Source organism: Misgurnus anguillicaudatus, chromosome 14, assembly GCF_027580225.2.
Source record: "Misgurnus anguillicaudatus chromosome 14, ASM2758022v2, whole genome shotgun sequence".
NCBI lineage: Eukaryota > Metazoa > Chordata > Actinopteri > Cypriniformes > Cobitidae > Misgurnus > Misgurnus anguillicaudatus.
In genome coordinates, this window is record NC_073350.2 from 5,405,049 (window position 1) to 5,419,677 (window position 14,629).

The following is a 14,629-nucleotide window of genomic DNA, read 5'->3' on the forward strand; positions in this document are numbered from 1 at the left end:
TATGTTCTTTTTTCAGTCTCGATGAAATATAACACTGCAAGTCATAGGTGATTTACAGTTTTTTACAGACGCTAGGACACATTTCTCAATACTTAGGTCACTTTTGCAAAACTCTTCACACAGTGAGCATAACAGAAGTCTATGTGGGCTAAACTGAGGATCAATTATCATTGCTTAATGCACAAAATGCATTCAATGACCACATCTCTAAAATTTCATGAATTCTTTTCTCACTCAGACACAACAACTGCCAAAACTCTTTGTACATACAGGCCAATTTGCACATGCTTACATACTGCTTTCAAAACTGTTAAAGTTATGTTCAAAACAATAACATGATACAAAACTCAATCAGACAGCAATTTGCTACATTTCTACAGTAATATTTTAATGAAATATATTTTAAATCTTAAAAACAAATGCTATAAAAAAAAATGGCCAAATGGAGAAGACAGAGTAGATTAGCATTACTATTTTATCTGTATCAGTGGATGGTGTGTATTCAAATTCTTGTATTTTGGAATTACTTGGAGTGTAAAAAACTAAAAAAATAAACTACATAAAATATTGAAGAATTCTGCATCATGTCTAATTCATTCCAGTAACATATATTGCAGTGAATTATAAACAGAGAAAACATTGTATAATGCTATATGTTGTTTGTGTTTTTATGTCATTGTTTTGTGGGTGACAAAGTGTGTTTGTTGGCTGTCAACCTTTGCTAGTGTTCTGGAAGAATGAGTTGATTTGAAACCTGAATAAATTTTTTGGTAGTTGTAGTGCATTTTGAATGTAAAATGAACTGCTTTGCCAAGCTGAAAGTTTGGTTAGGAGAACTGTGTGAAGAGTTTTGCAAAAGTGACCTAAGTATTGAGAAATGTGTCCTAGCGTCTGGTCTGTATAAAACTGTAATCTCCAAGTCCTTCTGCACTTTAAATGTCTATATTCTGTTTATGTCTTTAAAAAAACCATGGCACACAACGCAGCTCCGATCCACATATCTGTATTTCCAAATGTGTATTATAGAGTGAAAAGCTTATTGTTCGAGACAGATTGCTGTCTGGATGTTTTCTGTATTGCCCATCACTGCATGAATGCTATTGCGGCCATCATTACGAATAGTACATCACTAAGTGTGTCACTTCAGAGTCCTACCTGGAAAATGGTACTGAAAGGTTCTTAGGAACCTTTATTTTTTAAACTGTAGTGTACAACTTTTTATTTAAAAAAGAAATATATGATTCCATCACATTGATTTTATAACTCACTAAGTGACTGAAGTGAACAGTTGTAATTGAATACAGACAATGTAAAACAAAAACACAACACCAGAGCGTCCCAGAGCTTAGCGGATGATATAAATGTGAGTAGTACACAGTAAAACCTCATGAAACCTCCAGATAAACAGCTCTCAGCAGTCATGATGTACGCAAACAGCATTTATATGTACACAGCCTTAGTGCTTCCCATTAGTAATGTTATATCCCTTACGAAAGGAAAATATATTTACCAATATATTACTTGAAATATATTGTAATATATTGCAATATATTATTTTACTTTCCATTTTCCAATATATTATACATTGGCAATACATGGAATAATATATTGATGGTACATATATTCTATATATGTGTAATATATTGCAGTATATTGCAAAATATACAAATTATTGCCACTTTCAATATATTTTACATGGATATAATATATGTGTTTATATATTTAAAAATATATGCAATATTATATTTATAAATATCTGCAATATTGTATTTCGATTTATATGCGAAAATGTATTAACAATATATGTAGAGATATAGTTTCACATATATGTTTACTATATGGTAGAATATATTTCAAATATATGTACAACAATATGGAAATATAAATGTAGATATGTGTTCGATATCTTGTGGAATACATTTTACATATATGTAAAATTAGATGGAAAATATATGGGAACATGTATTAACAATATATGTATAGATATAGTGTCACATGTATGTTTACTATATGGTAGAATATATTTCAAATATATGTACAACTATATGGAAATATATATGTAGATATGTGTTTGATATCTTGTGGAATACATTTTACATATATGTAAAATTAGATGGAAAATATGTGAAATATATGTGCATATATGGGAACATGTATTAACGATATATGTACAAATATAGTGTCACATGTATGTTTACTATATGGTAGAATATATTTCAAATATATGTACAACTATATGGAAATATATATGTAGATATGTGTTCGATATATTGTGGAATACATTTTACATATATTTAAAATTAGATGGAAATATATGTACATATTTATTGTAAATGTATGCACAATATGTGTACATATATGAGAACATGCACATACAATGTATGAATATATTTGGGATATATACAGTATATGTACATGAAACATCTAAAATATATAAATACTTAAATATGCAACCTGCAATATACAAACATTTACACCACATATTAACACAGACTGATGGGTAATCTATCAAAAGCTACCTTTATTTTCTTTAATCAGGCACAGATACTAAACCCAATTTGAGGTACATAATAGGCCTATTAAAACCACAAGAGGTTTTACATATGGTCAGTCAAAGGAAATGTGATTGGCTTTACATTACATTACATAAATGTGTTGCATTGCATTTACATAAATTACATTTTAAACGAGTGCCATTAAACAAAAAATATACAAAATATAAATTAAAGCAACTTAAATTACCAATGTCCATTTAAAAATTTCAGCAGTGACATTATACAATATAAAGACAATATCAATAAAGACAATATCAATAAACAAAATGCACAGACAATAATGAACAAATAAATAATAAACAAACTTTCAAGAAGTTTTGGGAACCGTGAAAAAGCAAAAAAAAAAAAAATTTGCCAAAATAACAGTCCATTATCCTGGTTAGGAGTCCACCTTGGTTCTTCACTGACTTACATACCCATGCTTTTGCTCTTCACCTGGTGTCTTAATGCCATTAGCTCACAGATTCTACTGTTGATAGATTTTCTGACATCAGCTTCCTTGGACTTATAGGAAACTGATTTAAAACAGCATCTGTGGAGCAGAACAACAAGGATTACTCTCTCCCTCCTCCTGCTGCCCCTCTTGTTCACAAAAATCTCTCAGAGATGCAATAAAAACTGAAAAGCACCAGCTCTGAAAACTATATACCTTTCAAAACTTGAAGTTTCCTTGGAGCCTGCTGACATCAGCCTTCTTCTTCTTCTTCTTGAGTTTTACTGGTAGTTGGCAAACAACTTTTAGTGGCATTACCGCCACCTACTGATTAGGAGTGTGGGTCAAGATCATAGGTCAGGACCTATCTATCAGCCTCCTTGTTGCTGGTGTCTGTTACGCTTCCGTCCTCTCTTCGCGCCTGAATCTCAGCTTCCTACTCGAGCATTTTATATATATATATATATATATATATATATATATATATATATAGATGGTATATGCATATTGCAATATATCAAACCATATAAAGACAATCTATTACATGTAAAAAAATATAGTGCCCTTTTTGTTCTTGATTGCAATATATTTTGTATCATATATAAATGTATGTTTCATGCATATATTGCAATATATCAAAGCATATAAAGACAAACTATTACATGTAAAAAATACAGTGCCCTTTCTGTTCTTGATTGCAATATATTTTGTCTCATATATACATGTATGGTTTATGCATATATTGCAATACATCAAAGCATATAAAGACAAACTAGTACATGTAAAAAATATAGTGCCCTTTTTGTTCTTGAATGCAATATATTTTGTCTCATATATACATGTATGGTCTATGCATATATTGCAATATATCAAAGCATATAAAAACAAACTATTACATGTAAAAAATATAGTGCCCTTTTTATACTTGATTGCAATATATTTTGTATCATATATACATGTATGTTTCATGCATATATTTCAATATATTGGAAAGTATAAATATTAAATCCCATATATCGGAATATGTTGCCTAATATATTACATGATATTTTCCAATATACTGCAATATATTTTTGTTTCGTAAGGGATAAACTCTTCAATTCTGTCTTATTAGAGATTTGTGTGAGTCTTATAAAGCCACTGAGTTTGATTTGTATGTGAGTGTATGTGTGTGTGTGTGTGTGTGTGTGTGTGTGTGTGTGTGTGTGTGTGTGTGTGTGTGTGTGTGTGTGTGTGTGTGTGTGTGTGTGTGTGTGTGTGTGTGTGAGTGTGTGAGTGTGTGAGTGTGTGAGTGCGTGTGTGTTGAGGTATGTAGCTGAGTTGAGCACGTGAAGTTAATTCTTCATTGCTAATCCATAAGCGGATTGTGAAGGAAAAGGTATTTTGACAAGGATTTTGCCTTCATATTTTACCACTATATAGTGGAATAGGACTGTATATTTAGTTTGCCTGTGGCCATGTTTTCATCCATCCATTTGTATGCGCATTTTAAGATATCGCATAAAACCAAAATGTGCATAAGTACCTATAATAAATATTTGCAAATACGTCCTGCATACTGTCGCCACATTGTCATGTAAATAGTAACAACAGAAAGAGGATATACACAGTACTGGATTGAAGACGCGCTAGAGGAAGACTCGACCCAAAATAACACCAAGTTAATAACAACAAGTTTAGTTAAACTTTTCAGCTGTTTGTAAAATGTGAATAATCTGTACATGGGCTAACTTACATGCAATCTAACTGATTTTCATGCCTTTACCATAACACCACACTGTGTGCTAGGGCTGCACGATATATCGAAAATGTATCGCCATCGCGATAACTGTGTATGCGATATTCATATCGCAAGGACCTGCGATAACTTGCATTTATTTTACGTGTCTATCATATGTGTGTTGCATGCTTAGATCGTCCAAATTACACCGATCAGAAGGTGGTTCCCACACACTTACTTTACTTGGGCGGATCTCTCAAGTATATTAACAACTGCCCACGTATATTTAACATCAAATTTTGTCTTTTTCTGTCCTTGATAATGACATTATGCGTGCGAGCACGTCGTGTCTTTTCTGATGAGTTCGCTGTGCGTTCGCGTGCTTTCTATTTCTCAATGAATTAGGTGCGACGCAAAGCTCAGTGTCACATTGAATCATTGTATCCTTCCATGTTCCTGAACTTGATCATAGTTGTATCCATTAGAGGTCTTCACGGAAGGACACGAGTCTATAATTTGAAAGGTCAGTCAGGTCCGAGTCGGTCCCATTTTAATTACTTCAGGTACCGGGTCTGTTTAAACCCAAGTCGATCAGAGACGCCGTGAAGAGTCAGTCAGCGCTAACGTGCTATAGCGCACGTGCAGTGTCAAGCGTGCCTCCGGTTTCTATGGCGATGAAAACTGACTCTTGTTTATATAAAGTCGCCCGCGCTGCACTTTCTTTCTCACATGTTTATAGTATTATTATCAATTAACCATCTTTTTATATCTAAAACGTTTGCTACAAAGATGGTAGCAAATAACCAATGTTAATGCCAAGCCCATTGTACTGAACGAGCAGCTCAAACTATCAAACAGTCATTATGTAAGCTGAATCTACATACTTTATATAGAGTATACTTTTGAATCTAAAATAATGACGGATTAAGCTCTTTTAATCTGCAACAGAGGAATAGAAACAGAGGCACTTTTACTGCTTCTACACAAACCTATCAACTTTATAATCTTTAGACCTATTTATAATCCATAGACCTGCATTGTCTATCATTAATATACTATACATTTTATTGTATAAAGTTAGTCTTTCTACACCTCTCACAATGTTAATAAATCCCTTTAAAGGGGGTCATATTCACAAGTTCATTCAGCTTTGTTCATGTCAAAGAGAAAGGAAAGAGAGTTTGGAGTGGTTGGATTTATGAAATTAATATAAATATTCAATAAATCAAAGTACTGCGTTATGGTCACACATTACTAGTTTTTTGTCACATGTATAGCATAGTTTAATTACATCTTTAGAATATGCATTACCTCTTTCTTTCATTACATATCTAAATGCTAAAATAAAAGCAAATAAAAATATAATCTCTCTAAGTAAGACATATCGCAAGATATATCGCCATCGCACCCACCAACAAAACTATCGCATATTTTATCATTATCGTGCAGCCCTACTGTGTGCATACTTTGTTATATAACATCCTATGTAAGCAAGTATATATCAATATTTTTCTATGTATAACGCTTGTGGAACAGGTGGGTGTTTTTATTATAAATGTCTGGACAAAAGCACGAGTCCCTGGTTTTATAATTACATGCAGTTTCATAATATAGATATGAAGTGCTGTTTTGGATGTGATAAACCCCTTGCAAAAATGATTATATTACTATTGACAGAGCAATAACTTCATGAAATAGTGCTTAGATACCAGATATATTGAGTGCATTTACCGGAGCTTGTTGTTGTTGTTGTTGCTGTTGTGTTAGACGTATATGTTGTGCATTTTAAAGAGCAAAAAGTAGGACTTAGACATTAAATCTCCTATGGTGATATATAATCGAGGCTGAGAAAAGGACACATTTAGGTATGCTTATATGTGTTTATGTTTTATAACATGTTGGTAGAGTATGCACAAAGTATATATTTACAAGGATTTAAAAAAAAATTGTTTAGTGTTTTGTAAGGCATGCTTTCAGTTTGTGTTGTGCTGGTTAAATTCTTCTCTGGAGAGTTGTATGCATTACTTTTTTGATGCCTCTCCAGTGTTATTATTCCTTACAGCCCCAGGAATGCTTTCAAAAATCTTCAAAACATTATTTGGAAAAATGTCCCTTTTCTGGTAGTAAATTATCCAAAATATTCCATTAGCTAAGACAGTTTCTCTCTGATGCCGAATTGTTTATCACTTATGGTGCATTCACACCAAAAGCGTTAAGCCCAAGCGATTTACATGTTAAGTCAATGCAAAGACGTGATAGACATCCCCTGGCACGATTGGCGCAAATGAAGCAGCGCAAATGACGCGGGCATTTGACACGCATAATGCGTGATTTGCACGTATTGCGCAAGTTGAAACTTTGACATATTCGCAACATGTTAACAAATAGTAATCACGTCTTGTAGTGACGTGATTATGATGTAGCGAGCATTGGCAGAAATACCAAACAACGAGGGTTCTTGCTTGAAACAAAGTGAGTGAAGAGGTCGGACAATCTGGTAAATTGTAAAAAACACTTTTTACTCAATTTGAGATATATGTGTATATACAAGCTAGCTAAAGCTGGCAAATTGAGCGTATTTGCATCTGAATTTCACGTGCGAATTGCTAAAAGTTCACGCATGAATGAAGCAAGTTAACTCAAAGTGTTATAGTGCGATTTATTCACTTCATTCGTGTCTGGTGTGTGAACGCACAGTTAGGTCACTGTGGGGTAATATGTTGTGTTTTTGTGTCCTCGTCTACCTTCACCACCTCGACTGTGGTGACTGTGACTGTGACTGTGTGAAACGTTTTGAGCTTGTGCATTTTGCGCAAGTTTATTTCATCATATTAGAGAAAGCTCTTACATATTCATGTACAAATCATTGTGCAGCATTTTTACAAACAACACAAGCAGCTGCACTCACAATATTAGTGCGCGACCTAATATTTCTCCCCTCGTGTTTCAACGACAGCAGAGGGACAGACCAACCCCTCAGTAATCAGGACAGCAGGTGTGAATGTGTCTCTCTCAGCCACTTGTGAACCGATCGACCAAAACACATCTTAATGCCAGGTGTAAATGTGCTCTGTGTGTACATGTCCAGATGGGTTTTGTCACCTCATTGGAGGTCGACCACCACAGAGTTTCCTGTCTACCTGTGTGTGTGTGTTAATCTAAAACAGATACAAGGTGAATCAAGGATAACTGGACTTTAAAAAGCCAAATCTTGACCATTAGACAAGACACAAGAAATCTAAACACACTCAAACATGAAGACTAAGAAAAGTTGAAAATGTTTTCCCATCCACACAACTACTAAAACAACTAAACTTTGTTTGTGTTAATAACTTCAGCAGTATGACAAATGTGTTTTCACAGATTCCAAATCATTTCAGTCAAATAAACAAAGTTTTAGATGAAAATTCTGCTGAGCTAACGTTTAGTTCAGGGGGCGTTCCTAGCCTAGTGGATAAAGAGTCGGGCTTGTAACCAGATGTTTTTGTGTGTTCAGGACTTGCAGTGTATGTGTTCACTGCTCACATTGAATTCAGAGGTCACATTTTGAGTATGGGTTACCATAACTGACAAAACGTCATACTTTCAATTTTCTATTTAACTGAGTGACATGTATGTATGTCTGTTCCTGCACATAACACAGACATAGTCACTAATGATTTTTTCCAACCCGCAGGTCCCGCTTTTATGAAATGGTTAGCCCGCCCCAACCCGCCACACACCACTGTATCTATTTTTACAACCCGCCTCGCACCTGTGACCATTAATATAGACATACTAGGCGTTTGTAATGTAAATGAAAAGAGGCTTTATTTTAGCCTAAAAGTGCTTGGAAACAGCCATTAAATTACATCGCCCCGTACTGGCAATAACATACGCGAATGAACCATAGAAACCAGCATGATCATATTAATATAGAGATAGGATAATAATAAAAACCGCAACATACATTTTTTTTTTAGTTTTAAATGTCCTGTCCTGCAATAAAGTGACAATTTCTTTTAATTTGTTTGAAAGCAGAGGGTCTGTTCTTTCATTTGATCTATTTGTATCTTTATATATTTAAAGAAGAACATTTTCCTAGAAGGCATTTTGTGAAAATCACGAAAAATGCTGGCGGGCAACTTTTCAATGACGTAATACAAGACAACTGTAATGGTAGATTAAAATCAAACTATAAGTCTAATGATGTCAACAATTTTGTCCGAGGGTTAGGCCACTGAAATCACTATACTGAATAATACAGCTGAACAATAATAATGAATGAATACCTCGACAGTGAGGGCCTTCATCTCCTCCATCACTGCAGTCTGGAACACCATTACAAAGCTTACTCATGTGAACACACATCTCTGAGCCCAAACACTGATGTTCATTAGGAGGACACCGCGACACACGGTTATGGGAACCTGAAAGAGACAAACAAGATGACATCAACCTAAAGACAACAATACTCAACTCATTTATAAAACATTTAGGGGAAAGTGGGGTGATTTGTGCCAGGGGGGAAGTAGTTCCACCCCTTGTTTCTGGAAACCATAGAAGAAATTGGTCATGTGACCACATAATTTTGAAAAGCCATCAATTTTACTTATCCTCAAAAAAGAGAGATACATGGCATGAGAGGTAAGCACATTTTAGCTCCAAAAACTGTTTTTTTTCCCTTTCAAAGTAAAATTTCTATGATTAAGGTTTTTTGATTGTAGTGTCTAAACAATTATCGATAGGTTTGAAAATATTTCACACGTTTTAGTGCTTTAGCAGGCTACACAATGAGTCTATACAGTTAGCATAATGTTAGCTCTTAAAGGAATATTCCATTTTCTAAAAAGAAAAATCCAGATAATTTACTCACCACCATGTCATCCAAAATGTTGATGTCTTTCTTTGTTCAGTTGAGAATAAATTATGTTTTTTGAGGAAAACATTGCAGGATTTTTCTCATTTAAATCGACTTTAATAGACACCAACAATTAACACTTAACACGTAACAGTTTTTTTCAACAGAGTATCAAAGGACTATAAACAATCCCAAACGAGGCATAAGTGTCTTATCTAGCAAAACGATTGTCATTTTTGACAAGAAAAATAACAAATATACACTTTTAAAGCACAACTTCTCGTCTAGATCCGGTCGTTACGCGCCAGATGACCCCACGCAATACGTCATGACGTCAAGAGGTCACAGAAGACGAACGCGAAACTCCGCCCCAGTGTTTACAAGTGTGTTGAAAGAGGACCGTTCCTACGTTGTTGTATGTCAACGGATACTAATTAATGTCTTTGTGTCAGTTTATTGTTTACAATGGTCCGCAAATGTGCGTTTTATATATGTAACACGTGACCTCCCTACGTCACTACGCATTTACGTTAGGTCGCGCTAGACCGGACCTAGACGAAAAGTTGTGGTTTAAAAGAGCATATTTTTAATTTTTCTTGTCAAAAATGACAGTCGTTTCGCTGGGTGGGACCCTTGTGCCTCGTTTGGGATTGTTTGTGGTCCTTTGAAACTCCGTTGAGGGGGACTGTTGCGTGTTGAGTTGGGTGTTGGGTGTTGGTGTCCATTAAAGTCCATTGGGGTTAGAAAAATCCTGCAATGTTTTCCGAAAAAGACATAATTTCTTCTGGACTGAGGAAGGAGGGACATCAACATTTTGAATGACATGTGGTTGTGAGTAAATTATCTGGATTTTTCTTTTAAGAAAATGGAATAATCCTTTAACTGCTGGATCACTAATTGTTCAGACTTATAAGTAAGTAAGTAATTTTATTTCTATAGCACCTTTCAAGAGCAGTGTCACAAAGTGCTTTACAGCATAAATACAGAAAATACACAGTACCATTACACTAAAACAAACAAACAAAAAAAAAAGGTAAAACTCAAGCGATTACACAAATGCCAATTTAAATAGATATATTTTAACTGCCTTTTAAAATTGACCACTGAATTTATTGATCTTAAGTCCAGCAGAAGAGTGTTCCATAGCTTAGGAGCCGCAACTTCAAATGCACAGTCACCTTTAGTCTTAAGTCTCGTACGTGGAACCACTAGCCGGGCGGAATTGCTGGATCTCAGATTCCTGCTGGGAATATGAGGTTGCAACATGTCCTTTATATGTGCAGGAGCTTGCCCATGTAAAGCCCTAAATACTAATGCCAAGATTTTATATTGAATTCTGAACTTCACAGGGAGCCAATGTAACGTCATTAAAATTTGAGTTGCTGAAGACCTTTTCGGGGACTTTGTTAAGAGTCTGGCAGCCGCATTTTGTACCCCTTGTAGCTGTTTCAAAGAGGAATTGTTTAAAGAAGTAAAAAGAGAGTTGCAATAGTCAATACGAGAGGAAATAAAAGCATGAATAATTAATTCCAACTCCACAGTAGTTACCACTGGCCTCAGTTTAGAAATGTTTCTCAGTTGATAAAAGCAATTTCTAACTAAATGACTAACATGTTTGTCAAGACTAAAAGCTTTCCCCACATGAACACCAAGATTACGAATTGAAGACTTAACAGAGTGTGCTAATGGACCAGGATGTGTCATCACTTTCGGGAGGATATCATCAGGAGCAGAGATTAAAACTTCAGTTTTTTCTGGATTTAACTGAAGATAATTATTTGTCATCCAAGCTTTAAACAATTTAAAAGAATAGACAATTTTGTACACTCATTAGGTTTAAAAGAGATATACAACTGGGGTGATATACATATTGTGTATTTAAGTTGTGTTTTTCCAAAAACTACAAAATATGACTTATTCCAACAGTTTAATAGAGTGACAATATCTAAATCAACCTTAAATGAGTAATTGTGTATTGAATTTGTCTTGCTTTAATATACAGTTCATAACATTAAAATATTCTGTTTTACTTCAGAAATCACCGGCACAATTTACTCCAACTTATTTTCCCTAAAGGCACAACTTACCCCGCACCAGGGGCAAGTTGTGCCACAAGACCACTTTGTTCCCAAAAGCTATATTTCTGAAACTATTTATTTCAGATCCAAAGTTATTGTTCTCAGGGATGCACAACATCCTGAAATATATGTACATCCTTAAGTTGAAGGCATTACTTTCATGGCCTCACTTTAAAGTCACTTTGAATAAAAACTGGCACAACTCACCCCACTCTCCCCTAATATTCAACTAAACATCTGTTTGTATTTGATAGAAGAAACAAAAAATAAAAGATTTGTAATAACATGACAGTCAGTCAGAAAACACCAGTGCTTTTCTTACTTTTAGTACTTTTGTCCTAACAATGTACAGAAATGACAGTGCAGTGATGTTTGCCAGTGTTTCCCACACATCTGAAATGCACTTATGGTGGTAGCCGGTGAAAAGGCAATCACTACCCACCGACAAAGAACTGTCTACTATATAATACGTGTAACAAACAACTAGTATTGCTTTACACAACACAATACTTTGATTTATTGAACATTTATATTAATTTCACATTATATTTTATAAATCCAACCACCACAAACTCTTTTTTGCCATGAACAAAGCTGAAAGTGTTTGTCAAAGCACCACATAAAGACTTTACTGTTTTTGCGCTGATAAATTAAAGGCGTTTTAGACCATAAAAATATTTTGTTACATACAGCAAACATCTCCTCACTATCTGCTTGCTGCCTGTCCGCTGATCAAACTGTAAAAAAACGCGATCTCTGTAGACAGCCCAGGCTCCACAAACCGCAATAAACACACAGTGGCCAAACCTAACACCACGAAACAAAACAAAGTGTTCCAGCCAATAAACGACAAGAAGGATTTGGGGGTGGGGGTGGGGGTTACGTGCGTTCATGAAAGAATGGAAGAGAGGGAGAGGGGGAGGAGTTAGCTGCTCTCCGTTTGTTTGAAAACAGTTCAAACATCAACAAAAAGTGACATCACACAGATTTGCTTAGAGCGCCTTTAAGCAACACTTAAAGATGACCCCTTTTATCAAACTCTATTAAATTCAATAATATGTATAGTATTTTAATGATAGACAGTGAGGTCTAGTCTAGAGATAAATAGGTCTAGAGATTATAACTGTGACATTATAGACAGTTTCATCGGACACACATGCGCTGTAGAGGTTAATCGTCTGGTCAGAACTTTACTTCCGGTTTCAGTTTTTTTAATGGTCTGACTAGTTTCTAAACTGAACAAATACCTCGTCGAAAATAACAAATGTTTTGGTTTCCTATGTAATCTATGTGTTGTTTATTTTGCTTGTTATATAAATAAACTACCTTAAAAAGGACTTTGTTGTTATTTATTCTTAGCGGAGTTTACCGGAAGTTACGTGTTGACCATGAAAGCCACTTGTTTATGTTGTTATTGCTGAAACCACCTATATATGTAATAATGGTTTCTTCACTTTCAATTAGATAGAGCAGAAGCAGTAAAAGTGTCTCTCTTTCTATTTCTCTCTTGCAGATTAATCCACTCATTTTTTTAGATTCAAAAGTCTATTTGCTGTCACTGTGACGCTTTGTGCTTTTTTATATCTTGAGTCAGCTTGAACTTTGCTCGTTCAGTGCAATGGGCTTGACATTAGCATTGCTTTTTTTTGCCACCATCTCTGTGCTCTCTAAACAAACTTTTTAGATATAAAAAAGACGGTTCATTAATATTACAAAAAATAGGAGAAAGAAAGTGCCGTGCGTGGTCGTGACTGACTTTGATCACGACAGTTCTCCGATCGACTCGGGTTTTACACACAACGTTAATCAGACCTGATGTAAAAGCCAGATTTATAGTTGCGTGTAGGTTCTATGCCATAGCTATGGCGTAGCCTATCCGTAGCCTGACGTGCACCTCGCAAAATTTTTAACAGCGCATCAGTTCTACGCGGACCGCAAGGGATGTGATTGGTCCATCAGAACCCCTCCCGTTAGGTAAAAAAATTGCGTATTTCCGTTTGCGACAAAGATGAGCCAAGTTGAGGAGTGATTTAACTCAGAATGCAACAAAAGTCGCTGTTTATTTACTTCCATCATTGCTCGGAACAAGTTGCTGTTTCTTCTTCGTTTGTGGGTTAACTTGTCAAGCTTCTTCTACGTTGACGGTCCCGCTGCTACTGTGGATACATGCGTGGATACTGCCTACCGGCAGTCTGCGCGTGTGTTTGCATGTCGACACAGAGGACGACGCGAAAGTATAAATGAAAATCGACGCGGAACCTACGCCATCGCGGCTACGCTTGTAGGACCTACGCACAACTATAACGAGCCCTTAATTAAACTGGGACCGACCCGAACCCTACTGACCATTTAAAATATAGGCTAAAATTCATACGGGTCCCGTGTCCTCCGTGAAGACCTATAATGCATACAACTTGGCTCAAGTTCAGAAACATGTAAGAATACAGTGTGACACAGAGACCGCTTCGCATCGCACCCTAAACAGAGAGAAACACACTGAACTCATCGGGACAGACACGACGTGCTAGCACGCAAAATATCATTATCAAAAAATGTCATTATCACAAAAGAACAAAAAAAGACCAAATTTGATATACTTGGGCGGTGGTTAATACATCTGGGCAGCCTGCCCAAATAAAGGCAAGGTGTGGGAAACACTGTGTTTTACATTATGGCAGCGTTTTGTATCATACTAACCCTGAAAACTCTCTTTTTGTATTCTTTCACTGTGGGACAAACATTTTACTATGGTTTATAAGTTTAGAAGAGTCAAAAATAACCTAACCAAAGCTAAACTTATTTTAGTCAATGTAACACATTTCTTCCTATGATAATATTTTTCACGATTTACTACATTTTGATGTAATAACGCAAGTTTTAGGCTTTATTATGACTGTGTCTAAGCGTGTGGTCATGTGTTTGTCTTTGAGTCACAGGATGAGCTGTATTAGTGCTGTCCAGACATCATCTGTCTCAGGACATTGGGTCTTGAGTGCACACCAA

General features: G+C 35.5%; 1 protein-coding gene across 1 annotated transcript in view; it reads right to left on the minus strand.

Annotated features, from left to right (window-relative positions):
• LOC129428110 (low-density lipoprotein receptor-related protein 1) overlaps positions 1 to 14,629 on the minus strand; it is a 216,796-nt gene that overhangs the window by 142,673 nt on the left and 59,494 nt on the right. The window contains exon 3 of the mRNA XM_073875764.1: positions 8,980 to 9,117. Within this exon, the coding sequence (XP_073731865.1) occupies positions 8,980 to 9,117 (138 nt within the window). The remainder of the gene's footprint in view (positions 1 to 8,979; positions 9,118 to 14,629) is intronic.